At 42.5% G+C, this 13,704-nt stretch overlaps 1 protein-coding gene across 8 annotated transcripts in view; it reads right to left on the bottom strand.

The window, feature by feature from the left end:
* Positions 1-13,704, bottom strand: part of PIAS2 (protein inhibitor of activated STAT 2) — a 46,580-nt gene that overhangs the window by 15,611 nt on the left and 17,265 nt on the right. For all 8 annotated transcript variants that reach the window (XR_002100351.1, XR_002100352.1, XM_019531803.1 and 5 more), the window contains exons 2-6: positions 10,261-10,735; positions 5,507-5,591; positions 4,197-4,247; positions 3,984-4,074; positions 514-648 (exon numbers count right to left, since the gene is read on the bottom strand). Coding sequence is in view for 6 of the 8 variants with exons in the window: in XM_019531803.1 (XP_019387348.1) it covers positions 514-648; positions 3,984-4,074; positions 4,197-4,247; positions 5,507-5,591; positions 10,261-10,735 (837 nt within the window). In the remaining 2 variants the exon portion in view is untranslated. The remainder of the gene's footprint in view (positions 1-513; positions 649-3,983; positions 4,075-4,196; positions 4,248-5,506; positions 5,592-10,260; positions 10,736-13,704) is intronic.

Raw genomic sequence — 13,704 nt, 5'->3', positions numbered from 1 at the left:
TGTGCCCCCCATGCCTCCCCCAGGAGTGTGCGTGGCAGTGGGGAACCACTGCTGCCTGCACTCCCCCACAGATGAACCACCTGCAGTTCCATCCGGTGTCCCACCCTGGGGTCCCATTCACCTGCCCCTACCCCTGCCCCGCTCCCTACCTCACTGACCTGCCCCACAACACCCCGTCCCTCACAGACTTACCTGTAGAATGCTGCTCTCCAAGCCGTCTGACTGCATTCCTCTAAAATCGGCTATCAGATTGGTATCGATTAATCAATATGACTGTTTAATACTTGGCTATCAGTACCAGTCAAGAAAATCTTTATCAGGGCACCCCTGGTGTAGGGAACGTTTCTGTAAGTAGCATTTCCAGCAAACTGTTTAAGCTTCTAGATGGCACAGATGGGAAGACAGAATGAAGGAGCACGAGAAGCATCTTGGTTAGCACATATCTTGATAACAACAATGAAGATGAAAAAAGGAATACTACTCACCACATGCTACTGCGAGCTCAGAACTCACCTTTCCAATTTCAGATGCCCAAGAAATGGAAATCTGATTTGGCACTGCTGATGATAAGCGAACTAGAGATGTAATATTCAATGGCCGCCCAGGGCGCTTCTGTTCAATCCCATTCTTGGGTGGTGGAGCATATCCCTGCAGTAGGAAGGCAGGGAGAAGAGGAGGGAAAAATGTTTCTTTGAAGTTTTGAGAGCTCTTCCTACCAACTCTGCCCAACCCAGGTCAATAAATAAATAAATAAATAAATACACACACAGATGTGCAAGATGAATGCAAGGTTTAGGAAAAGCTTCTATGTTGAGTCAAGGATATGAAAGTTTGTATTACCTGAAAATATCCCTTTTTTTTTTTTTAGTAGAAATATCTGCAGATCCATTATAATGGTCTTATTTCTGCTTGCAGCTCCTTGAAGGCAGAAACCAGACCTGTCAATCAAGGCAGGCTAACAATGGCCACAACCCTGAAGACCCAGCCAGCCAGAGATACTTCCCAAAGCAGCTTCACGAGCTAGACTTTAAGGTTTAATTCAGAGGTTGTTAGACTGGGGAGAAGAGGGGAGTGAATCAAAATGGCGATTCCCTATTGCAGTACAACTTCAAATTCCAACCAAACTACTAAGAATCTCCAAAAAAGTGCCCACAAACAACAGGAAGGAAGCATGAGTTTTGTTCCTTTTGCTCAGTGTTGGATCAGATTTTTTCCACACAAGAAAATTTCAAGTAAGAAATCCTGTTATTCTAGGCAGGGAAACCCTGTAGATCCATTACTATAGGATGTCAAAAGCAGGAGGGGAAAATTCAAAGGAAGGAGATTTTTCCCCTCCCTACTTTTCAAGGTAAAGCAAAATTACTGGGGGGTGGGGGAGAAGGTATTTATTATGCACATTCTCCTCCCCAGCAGTAGAGAACACAGGAAGCCCACACATTTTGTTGTAAAGATGAATATGAAAACCACAAAGAGCTTACAAATCTGCATTTCTCTTCTTACGTTGGACATGAACCTTCAAAGTCATGGCTCCAAAATGAATGATCCTGAAAGCTGCAGTGACAAAGATAATCTCTGAGAGCTTCAGAAATGTACAAGTTTAGTCATCTCAGAACTGAAGCCATTGCAGCAGCTGGTATGTTTTATTTGATAATATTTATGGTGGAGAGTTCAGACCAGAACTAGGATTTCTCTAAGCTAGATGCTGCATTCAGTGTTCATTTTTAGAGCTCTCCCATCATCAAGTAAATATCCTGCATTAGATTTAAAGCATTTTGTATAAAAAGGAAACCTAATTTCTTTTAGAAGTAAAGCTGCATTAAGTCTTACCAAAATTTTGCCCTGGTAAGTGGTGTACTACTTATATGGTCTACCTGTGGTGTTAGCTAGACTGGGTTAGAAGCCACCTGGAAGCATGACTGACCGCCACCATGAGTCCAGTCATCCCAAGCATTTTTGGATCCTCTTCTACCAACCTGCTCTGTTCCTTGGCTTGCTCCCTGTGAGGTCTGCCATGATCTGCTGCATTGGCTACACCAGCTCCCAGAAGGCCTCAATATTAAAATAGGTTCCCCCCGCCCCCCCCAAAAAAAATCTCACTGCAAAGCTAAATACCACCTCAGAAATACATGGATACAAAATAACCAAAGAGCTTTCTTTTTATCCAGATTGCTTTGTTCCCCTGCCTATCTGAGCTGAGTCTGGGAAAGCCTTCCCAAGATGGCTGGCAGCAGTCTATAAAAAGCCTGAATACTGAACAGGACATTTACGTGGCCACTCCCAGCCCATCTTGATGACAGGCCTGGTCTGTCTCTAAATAAGGGAGCTGCAAACAGAACAGAAATAAAACTCACTGTACAAAGACCTTCCCCCAAGGTGAATACTGGCTTCGTAAAATTTTATTTTTGCTTCTCCTTCTGCATATTCCTATCACAGACCCAGTATCAGCTACTGTATGACAGACATCTTGGCAAAAAAATGGTCATGGACCAAGACCTGTTGTACTAGGCACAGTATATACTGCACACAATGCCTGTACTGGCTCCAGGGTACAATTTAAGACAAGAGGCAATAGATAGACAGGCAAGTGCAAGGGAACGAAAGAAGTATTCAGCAGGACAAGCAGTAGCAGTACATCAGCAGCTGAACTGTTGTTAGGTTTCTGGTAGCCATTGTGGCAAGAGTTTTAAGAACAGCTAGGCAGCCATTATAGGCCAGTTGGAGTCTTGAATGAAGGGCCTTGAAGATGAAGATTAATTCCTTATTTGATGCGATGTAGAAGAAGAGGGAAAGGAACAAAAAAGGGATTAACACAATGGGCTAGGAAAATTTCTGCAGCAACTTTTGGGATGGGCAGGGCAAGACTGCCACTGCAGACAGAAGGAGGTTACAGAAACTGAGGGGTGAGAGAATGAGAATTCAAACAGATTTTAGCTGCTTGGAGGGTTAGAGCCCATACCCCAAAAATGTTGCACAGAAAGAGTCTGCAAGTTTTAGAAAAATAGCCTGGACATGAGGCTCTGTTAGTTTAGTCTAGTCAGAATCCAGGAGGCAGTTTAGGTAGCAGGCAGGATGGTGAGACTGTTAACACTGATGGAGAAAGGAAGTAGTGGGGAGGGCTGGGGGGGATGAGGGAACTCTGAGAAGACTGTAGCTTTTGCTTTATTTTGGACTTCAGCTGATGGCAAATATTCACAGGACATTTTAGAAAGAAAGGCCAAGATTTCCATTTGAACAGAAGGTGATAGATTTGTAAGTTATGAGCAGAGGTAGTAGCTGAATTTGTGTTTGCAGATCAGATCCAAAATAATATGCAGAAGCAGAAGAGAAGGCACGTCTCCCCCCACCGCCAAGCCCTACAGAAAGCTTGAAGATGCTTGAAGGAGAAACAGCAGACAGCAGAATCACGGACAGAAGATTTCAAGAGAGGGAGCAATATCAACTGTGAAAGCAGCCAACAGGTTGAGGAAAATGAGCATGGAGTATTAATCCATTTTCATCCCCTCCCCAAATACTGCTCATCAACCCAAGCAGATGCAAACGGCTGAAGATTTGCAGCGAGCTAGCATCTGTGCAAGAGATATTCGTGCACAGCAGGATGAGCTCAAGTCAAAAGCCAAGCAGAAAACCTACGCTGAATGGGCCACAAACCACCAAACCAAATCCAAAATGTACAAGTCTGCACATACGATACACAAGGTTTCCTACAGTCACAGCGTCAGCATTTTCAAATGTTTACACTGCAACTGGCAGAAAGTTATTTAAACACTTGTGCAATGCTTTTAGTATGCTAAATAATAATTTTTCTCTTTTGTCTTAATAGTCAGTGCCTTCAAATACCCAATTTATGTACATACCTTCAGCAACTGCTTGTGTAAATTAGGCATAAAATAGCGTGTGTGCTCTTGAAATGCCAAGCCCTTTGTTTTTATCTATCTCTTTAGACTTTAAGCAAACTAATGTACCAGCAAAATCTATTCACTTACCGGCAACGGAAACAACTTTCCATTTACTTTAATGCACAAACTATTGGGATAGTTATCTTCTTGAAGGCAGCTAGTCTCTGCTAGACACAACCTATTTCCAGAAAAAAAAAAAAATCATTTTGAAATAGCATTATACTCAAAACAACATACATTTGTTATCATTTGGATTAAAATAGTTATGGAAAAATTCTAGCAAGAAAAATTCTGAATCACCTCAGCTGAACTTGGACTGTATAATCCCTCCGGCCCCCAGGCAGAAAGTCTCTGTTGGAAGAGGAGGAGTAAGAAAGAGTCTTCAATTAGAGAGAAATCTTACATTTCATTTGTCACTAACAAACAAAGGATGCCTGCCCTATTATAATCTTAAATTACTTTCAAGACTCAAATTCTCTCACAATCAAAACTATCAAGAATAAAAGAACAAAGCACTTGTAACCAATACTATCTACTTATACTAAATAAAATATAAGCTAAGCTTCACAGAGAAGCATCATTTAGCAATAAGAAAACAAAACAAAAACAAAAATCACCTGACCTGAGCATTTAATCCTCTGAGTTCATCTCGGCTATAGTCAGTGCTTTGTTATTAGTAACCCCGAAACTAGCCAGGTCCTGCCAACTTCAAGACTGCTATTAGGGGCAAGGTCTTCTGAGTACCAAGGTAAGAATCCTTAATGAGGTGCAAACAGCTGTACTGGGGCTGTTTCTGCAGCATAGCACCCTCAGTTTAAGTGACATATCCACTATGGAAGGCACTGGGATCTGGCCAATGTCATCTAAACCAGGGGCTCCCAAACTGTGGTATGCGTGCATACCCCCAGAGGTATGCAAGGTCTCTGGGTGGTAAATGGGAGAAATTGTGTAATGGCCAATTTAATTTCCATTATAATAATAATTGGCATTTAAGAGGTTAAAATATGAAACATGCTGGTAGGGGTACGTGTGCAGCTGGTAAATCTGGAGGGGGTATGCAACAAGAAAGAGTTTGGGAACGTCAGATCCAAAGTATTTTAAATGGTTGTATGTGTTACTCGTGGGCCTCATAAGAGGCTTATACAGGCCTTCAGTACGGTTCCTCTACTGAAGCCATTTTATAGCTCATGAGAAGTCTGAAGCCAGTAAAGGAAACAAGCCCCCAAACTGTCAACAATGACAGGAACAACATCCCACCTAAGCAAAGAGAAAATACAAGCTATCATCCTCCAAGTATTCATGACAAATATTTAGTTTCAGACGATTAGGTCCATCTTAGCCAATGCTCTAGTGATGCAGGAAAATCCTGCATCAAAACATAACTTTGTATGAAGAGTAGTTTCAGTGATTTCGAATAATGCATTTAGTCCACCTTCCTTAGGAGAGTGTTGTGCAAGCCAAGTAGTTGAGAAAGATTTTTCTGACAAATTCCCCTGAAATTCTGCAAATCTACTCCACAATTACAACCCCCAATTATTAACTCTTTTTTCCACACCCCCCCCCCCCCCCCCCCCAAAAACTCACATACATACCATGCTCTCTCCTCTTACCTGGAAATGCAGATTTCTCTGACCTGCTGAGGTGTTAGAGCAAAGATAAAAAACTTTTCTTGGAACCTCTGAATACTGCTCTGTACTGAAAGAGAAGAAACGCAAAGAAAAATTTAAACAGGATGGTCCATTACCAAAAGTCTAAATAGCAGCAGGGGCAGTGGCAAGGGCACACTAGTCCCCTACGGTGTTCCTCTGGGACAAAGGACTAGGACACTTAAAAAGATCACAGTGTTTTTACCACTGAAGAAGCAAGGGTATGATCCGCTCAACAATGTGCAGGTGGCTTAATACATTAAACTACACTCGAGACAACTCCTACATGGGCAATCCAGTTCCACTCTACATACATTCCTGAATAGGTCAGTAAACACAAAATTGTGAGTGAGGCCTCTCTGACACTTTCTAAGACTTTACCTTACAGCTAAAATGAAGAAGTGCTATAAAAGTTTGTGTGTTAATAGTGTTTCGGGGATCCAGGCAGAGTGAAACAGAATTGCATTTATGTACCATGCAGATGCCCTATTACACAGAGTAGGATCAGGCCCTTCATACTAAAGCAGGTGAATTTTTGCTATTTTTACAAACTGTGACTCAGTACATTTTAAATTCCAAAATTCAGAACAGATTACAAAGTTAGTGTTCCAGGACTCTGGCTTTGCGTGTTCTCTTGATGGCTTGCAGAACAGCAAAGATGTATTTCCACAGTTTCTCGTAAAATGGAATTAAAGTTTGAAGCATTTCAGAGGCCAGTTATAAGGAGATGAACTGCTGGTGGCCAGATGGAGAGTAATGATTCACTGGAAAACTCTGATGCTAGCTGTGGCTGAACGAAGTGACACTCCTCAAGAATTTCAGCCTTTCATGCTAGAGAAAGCCAGATGGACTAAATGTCTATGGACAGTATTATGAACACTGGAGGCTGAGACAGCAAAGGGCAGCGGGGGAAGGGGAAGAGAGAAGAAAGACAGTCTGAAACACACATCCCACAGGATGGCCACCCCAGCAGCTCCAGAACAGCACCATATACACCACACATCCCAAAGTGGGTGCCATGTGGCCTGGCACTGTACTCTGTGACACCCACTTCAGCCACTCCAGGATCTGTATTGCATGTGGCAGAAGTCCCACAATGGCTGCACCAGCCACCAGATTAGGTATGCTGGGGGAGGAGAAGGGGAATGGAAGGGGGTTCATGGGCTAGATACAGTCCGTAGGTCAGCCCGGAGCCATAGGCATGTCATGCCCTGTGTGGGTCTGATCAGACCCAGGGACACCGCTAGGGTCACACAGAAGGGCTCTGCAAGCCATGTGCTTGATACACTTCGTCTAGAGGGAGACTCATCTTGGAGATCTCTTGAAGACCCTTCCAGACCTCTAATTCTGGGCCCTTCTCCTGCACAAGCTCTCCCAGGCCCCCCTCGCACTGTGTCATCGTACCTTGGGGGGGGAGGAGGGAAGCAGGAAGCCTAAAGAGACTGTAGCAGGAGTTGGGGGTGGGGTGGGGATGACACCTTGGCACAAGTCCATGGACTACCAAGGTGACCCCTTGCAAGCTGCATGCAGCCCATGAATTGGACAGCCTCAGGGTAAGTTGTCTGGGTTCTCCTGTTTGTCATTTGCTTACCAACCCCCCCGGGACTCGGACAATACGTGGATATGTGAAACTAGTAACAAGCTGTGTCGCTCCTGAATTGGGCTCGTCAGCCACAAGTGGATTCATCAACCACATGACAGGACCTCTTACACGTGCACCATGATCCAGAGGATTGAGAGTTGCCTGTATACCAATCCCCCCTTCAAGCACACACACGTGAACACAGACAGAACAGATCTTGGGCTGCAGCCACATCACCGTGCTCTGACCCACTGCCCTTTCAGGACACAACTTCTCACATCTGAATTTGGGAGTCTGAAGATAAGGATGAATTCAGTTAAGGTCCCCACGTATCCCCAGAACAAGAGCTCCTGTTATCAAGAGACAAGCCATATTTCAAGTGCACATTTTGTAAGAAGCCCTCTGTTGCACCCAGAACCCCACCACGCAACCTTAACTGCCTTCACAGGGATGACAGCATACCCCCTACTCCAAAAAAAATAAAAATGGCAGTGTTTCCCAAAACAACAGTACTAATTATAAGAAGTTCTCTTACACACTGCTGGCATCTAGCTGTGAGTTGTGGAGATAGAGAGAGTAAAGTGTAAGTGTAAATGTGTCCAGCAAGATATCAACCTGCAGTCATTTTTCTCCAACTCCTGTACAAGATGCACTCCTGCTGGACTGTGCGAGCAGGGTTTTGGACCCAGCAGGGGTGTTGCACATTAGGTAGCAGGGAGAGGAAGGTAGCACTGTTACAGTCCATGTTTCTCCTGTCCTTCTCATGGCAGAGTAGTGTTAATGTTTTCTTGTGTGTGAAATGGCACCAATGCAGCACCATATCAGCCCCAGATATTTAAAAATATGAAAGCAATTTAGAATATGCCAGGAGGAGGATTCAGCTGGAGCACATACCAACTACTAACAGTAATTAGAGCACTGGGTCTCTTACAGGTTAGTAACTAAAATGGGTTCCTAGAGGGGAGGAACTGGTCACCAGATTTCTCCAAACCAAAGCAGAGATTTAGTTTTTGCTAACAATACACATTTAAAAAACAGTTTTCTCCTCTCCATCAATTTGACAATTTATGCAGCCATGTTTGCCACTCTTGCGTACCAGATGAGCCTGAACTGTAAATACACTTAGAATCTGAAGTATGAGCAAATATCAATATACCCTTTATTTGGACCATGAGGGTAAAAGAGGGGGTTTACTGTCCCATAAAAAAAGCATTTTGATTACTTGAGATGGTATTTGATATAGTATTGAAAAAACAGGGAAAAAAGTGTCAGCCAGAAACATAAAAAGTCAACCTACAAGCATGATACCCACCAGAGAGAAGAGGGAGAAAGGTTTAGTTTGAGGCTACAATTTTTAATCCAGCAGTGCTTTCAGATTTTGGCCTACTTCTCAACATGGGATTACCCACATGCTGCTGCTCCCTGATTTAATAGGATCAAGTCTATCCTTGTTACCTCTACTTCTATTGTAATTACTTCAGGGCACTTTGCTGTTTGGTTTTATAAATTTTAAAACGTTATCCGTTAAGTGGATCAGCTGCATTTATGAATCGATACCTCCTAAACACATGAACCAAGGGTTTTTTGTTTGTTTGTTTGTTTTTTAACTGGATTAAAAAATGTACACTCTTAAAAATATATAATTCACTCCAGGAAATCTGTACCGGGTTACAAAGAAACAGCCCTAAGGACAGATAAATATTTTATATTTTAACTTCAGAAATGTCATGGCAAGCCTTGCATCTGATGAGTTCAGCCAGTGACAACTGGCAGAATAAATACAATGCTACTTCTACCGCAAGTGTCTGTGTACTGCAAATCAAGATCTAGACCATTCAAGAAGTTAACCTAAGACTAACATACTTGGGACAGCAATGCAAGGGGTGAGGGTGGAGGAATCAGAAAATAGGTACATTGTGTGCACAACAAGGTTACTCCCACCAACTGGAAAGAAATGGTTTAGAGTACCTGATTAACAGTAATCCAATAAAACATGATCTGCTGGTATATAAAACAGGTGGACTGTATTTACATCTTTGGGTAAAGTGATTCTATATCCATTTACAGTATTTTTTTTTTCAAGCCTTCTCAATTAAATACAGCACTTAAGAATTAGACAAGCAGTTATTCCTGCTGGGCAACAAGCATTTACCTTCACTTAAAATTAAGACATGTTGGCACAGTATAAAAAACAGCTTCTCTTGTGGCATACAAAGTCCAAATTGAGGTCAGGGAGCAGAGAAAGACTGCGTGCTGTTTGAGAATGTACCAAAAAGGTAGGTATTAGGGAACGAGGAAGGGGAAGGAAAGAAAAGAGACAGTGATGATTGCAAGCAAGTGCAAGGTAACATACAGCTGTGGAAACAAGGCTATAAAAATCTGATACAAGTTGAATCAACGTTGAAAAAATAATGAACACACTATAAAAAAAAAAAAAAAAAATGGCTATTGAAGGGGGGATAAATAATTTGAAGTCTTAGTTAAACACACAACATTACTCATGCTTGATGTCAATGACAGGTTGGAGGTGAACAAGTCACAACCAGCATTCAACTTGTACACAGTACACCACTGTGTAAAGCCAAACATTTTATATGTGCTTTAGTTGTGATGTTAGAACAAGGACAGACTTGACATACCCTTCACTGTACACAAAAGCTACTTAATTGTAACCTCTCTGTCAGAAAGTTAATTTGCCAATTTTAAGACGTTCCTCCTGACTCTGTAGTACAATTGGTTCTTCTCCACATGGATTAAAAGTTACTTTCCAAAATCCATTTCCAACTGATAAAAAAGTCACCCCTTCTTTTCCCACAGCCCATTATAATGATCACAAGAAATATTTGGTTAGAAAGGTCAGGTTGGAAGCAATTTATTTAATCTTTTGAGGCAGAAGAAAAATTGTATATTAGTGCTTCTGAAGTGCCAGTTACGACAATTTACAAAATGCCATGCAGAATTTCGCACCTTTACAAAGTGGAAACATTTGTCTCTCTGCAAGCATCTGACTCGAGAAGTGAACAGTTTTAAGGCTTGCGTGTTTATGGATCAGGTGCGATGACGAAAACAATGGCTGCTAAAATGAGTATTTGTGAAACGGTAATATGGGTTGCTTAATTTAAAATTAAACACTTACCCAAACTTGTAGGTTTGATGAGAACATCGAGCACATCATAAAAAGGGAGGGTTTTTAGCTGAACGTCAGGATGGACAGGTGGAGCTGGAGGTGACGGCTGCTGCATCTCAAAGTGAGGTTTAGTGTCTTGAAGGAGGACAGAACCAACAGGCGATGAAGGGGACTGAGGGGTGACCGAAGTCGAAGGTAGCGGATGGATTCCAGCAACGGCCAAGTCGGGTTCTACTGGTGAAGAACTACTGTCCAAGTTGAAGACTGAAGGTTTCAGTGCTGACAAGTCAGTCAGACTTTCAATTGTCCTCGGGTACCGACGCCTGTAGAGTTCTCGGATTTTAAGCTGAACTGCTGGGCTGCAGCCGCTCTTCAGCAAGTGCAGTGCCCTCATCAGGAGGTCATGTTTCCGTCCACTCTTATTACGTCCCGCAAAGCCCAATAGCACTTGTAGTTCAGATACCCGAAAACTTGATACCATATTCTGGAAAGAGGAGAAATAAGTCAGTGCAGTACTTCTGACATATAAAGTATGCAGCTGCATACAATAGATGCCAGTTTCATATATGAAATTCAAGTTTCATATTTACTCTTTCAGGATTGGTAAAGTTTCCACCCTTCCCTCCCCTCAGTACAGCTCTCCCTCAAGTATTTCATCAATTTGAGTAGCCTCCTGCCAATCCAACTAGACAAATGCTTCCCAAAGTGGGAGCGCACCAAGGACTACCTGGTGAGAAAGCGAAGGGTGAGCTTCAGTTGCACTCCAAAAAAAGTCTCATTTTTCCTTTAAAAGCATCTCTAGCTTATTTTACAAACAACCCTTGAAAAAAAATTTGACCCGAGCAAACTATGCTGCTATATGTACCTGGAGCTAGAAGGAAACCTGAAACGCCAGCTCCGATAAATGAACTGCTCCATTTATTTCTACAGATGCTAGCTCAGATGATGGCAATGACTATAAAACAACATCAGTGATGGTTTTGTTGCTCAAAGCATCTTAAAAGCTGGGAAGCATTACTACATTTTGAAGACTTACTCAATTGACTCCCAACTGGGTATCTATTTACTTCGGGTGGGCCTTTAAACACACAGTAGGCTTTATTCTTTGAAAGGGAAGATCAAGTTTCAAGCGTGGGGGAAGCCCTGACCTAGGCTGTCATCTTAATAAGCATGCAACATGTCACATCAATATTGTAACACTCAACCTTAGTGGATCTTGCAAAGTAGAAGTAAATGCAAGGACAATCAGTGCTCATCCAATAATAATTTTTTCAGGGTTTTCTTTAAAATGTTCCCACTACTTCCAGGTGCCTGCCACAAAATACTTCCTACACAGTGGGTGTGTCTACATGAGATGCTAAAATACACAGTAGACTAATTCTACTGCACATTAGCAAAGTTTTTGCCTGCCATGCTAATGCGCAGTAGAATTAGTCTACTGTGCGTTAGCTTCACAAAAAGTGTAGGACAGCACTACTATGAAGTAGCCCCGATTATAGTACACTAAGTTAACTACCTATTATTACAAGTGCTAAACATAATGCGTCGTAATTACAGCTCATTACTGAATGTGTAGACACACCCAGTATTTTATTACAAACTCACTAATTCTTAACATTTTCTAGAATGCGAGATCAGGCAAAAGAAACGCCAACATCCTCAAGTGACACACCTGATCAAGTCTCTACGCCTCCTATTAGCATGAGGAAGTAAAACAACTGAAAGATGGCATGATTTCAGTTCATTTAACTCTGTGAAAGGAAGCCCTGTCTAGACCTGTATATTCTCATTGTCAGCTTCTCATGTTTGTGTGGGACTCTTCCATAGCAACAGGATTGTGTTTAAAAAAAGAGGAATGAGGCTGCAAACCAACAAAACCTGGATAGTCGCTTGATCTGAATTCACCAAAGCAACCCGCACTTCTGACACACACACACGCGCCCCCCCCCCCCACTTGAAGTTTATTTTACTTCAAAGAAAAGTTAACAAGTTGAATATCATCCTTTTTAAAACTGACTCAAGACCACAAAAAGCAGCATTTAGGAACTGGCGTTTGAGCTCCTTTACTCTTGGTTCCCTACCAAACTCTTCAGTGAGCTACATCCCACTCCCAGATAATGAGCTCTCCTGGACAAGCAGGACACCTTGCTGTGGCTTCCTACAGTCACTGAACTGTAGCACCAAACACCCATCATTTTCAGTGACCCCAAGTGAAGATTTAGGTTTGCATCACTTCCAAGTCAACCCATACATGTTTATTTTCCCCTTTACCATACTCAGTTTTGTCCATGAATATTCACAAGTTATACACCTCAAGTGGGACGTGCATTTTCCCAGACCAGCTGTGCTCAACCTTTTGGCACCGTGGGCCAGAGTGAGGAGAGGTTCGCCCACGGGTCCGATTGAGCTCCATGCACTACTCCCTTCCACACTCCTGTTGCAGGATCAGTCCCCATGGGGCTGGCACAGTCCCTTCCTGCCCAAGTATGCTGCAATTGGATTCTGGGGGCCCAGCATGACCCCCTGCTCACCAGAATTGGCCTGCAGGGGCCTGAAACCACCCCCTTTCACTTCAGCACACCAAGACCGAGTACCAGAGGCCTGGCACTGCCCCCTCCCCCAGACTCCTGCACACCAGGACTGGGCCCTGGCACCACCCCTGGCTGGCCCTGCACATTAGGACTGGGCACCCTATCTGGCATACAGCGCCTGAGGCTCCCCATAGGTCTGGAAATTTGGCAGTTGGAGAGGTGCCACCATGATCCTGGGCTCCCCCTGCACCAGCAAGTAGCATGCAATTACTGATCCCAAAACCATGTGTTCTGCCACGCATATGTGGCTTGGAAAGAGGCGCATTCATTGGGACTGGGGACAAATGTGGGGCAGAAAGTTTTCCAGTGGGAATTTTTCCATTTCTAAAACTTCATTGTTTTATAAAATTCATTAGTAACAATGAATGGATATCAATACAATATTAGGCAAGCCTGGCAGTTTCAAGAGTTGTAATTAATGTTTTTCAGGTGATTATCCCTAGGAAATGTGAGAGAGAGCATGTATATGTTTTACTGATTTGTAAACAGAAGGGTAAATACACTCACATAAAAATCCAAACCAAAAATCAAGTTATAAATTCACCTAGTTGGCTGTGCAGGTAAAATCAAAAGCAAAGCACGGCGTGTCATGCACAGTTCTTTGAGTATGCTGAAATTAGTGTCTCGACAGTTTTCAGTGCCTTTTTTTTCTAAAATTTAAACAATGTAAGGGAAGTACATGCTATTGTGTATTATCTTTACTTTTTTTTTTTTTTTTTAAAAAAATTCCAATAAAACCACATAAAGCTTTGATTTTGTTTGAATACAACATTTAAACCACATTAAGTGCACTGTATTTAAATTGTTTTCCTAATCTAATTTTTCAGTTCAAATACTTGTTTATTGGAACATAAAATTATCA

Source organism: Crocodylus porosus, unplaced genomic scaffold (assembly GCF_001723895.1).
Source record: "Crocodylus porosus isolate Cpor-Errol unplaced genomic scaffold, CroPor_comp1, whole genome shotgun sequence".
NCBI classification, from domain to species: domain Eukaryota; kingdom Metazoa; phylum Chordata; order Crocodylia; family Crocodylidae; genus Crocodylus; species Crocodylus porosus.
Note: the sequence above shows the minus strand (reverse complement) of the source record. Positions and strands in the feature narration are given on the sequence as shown.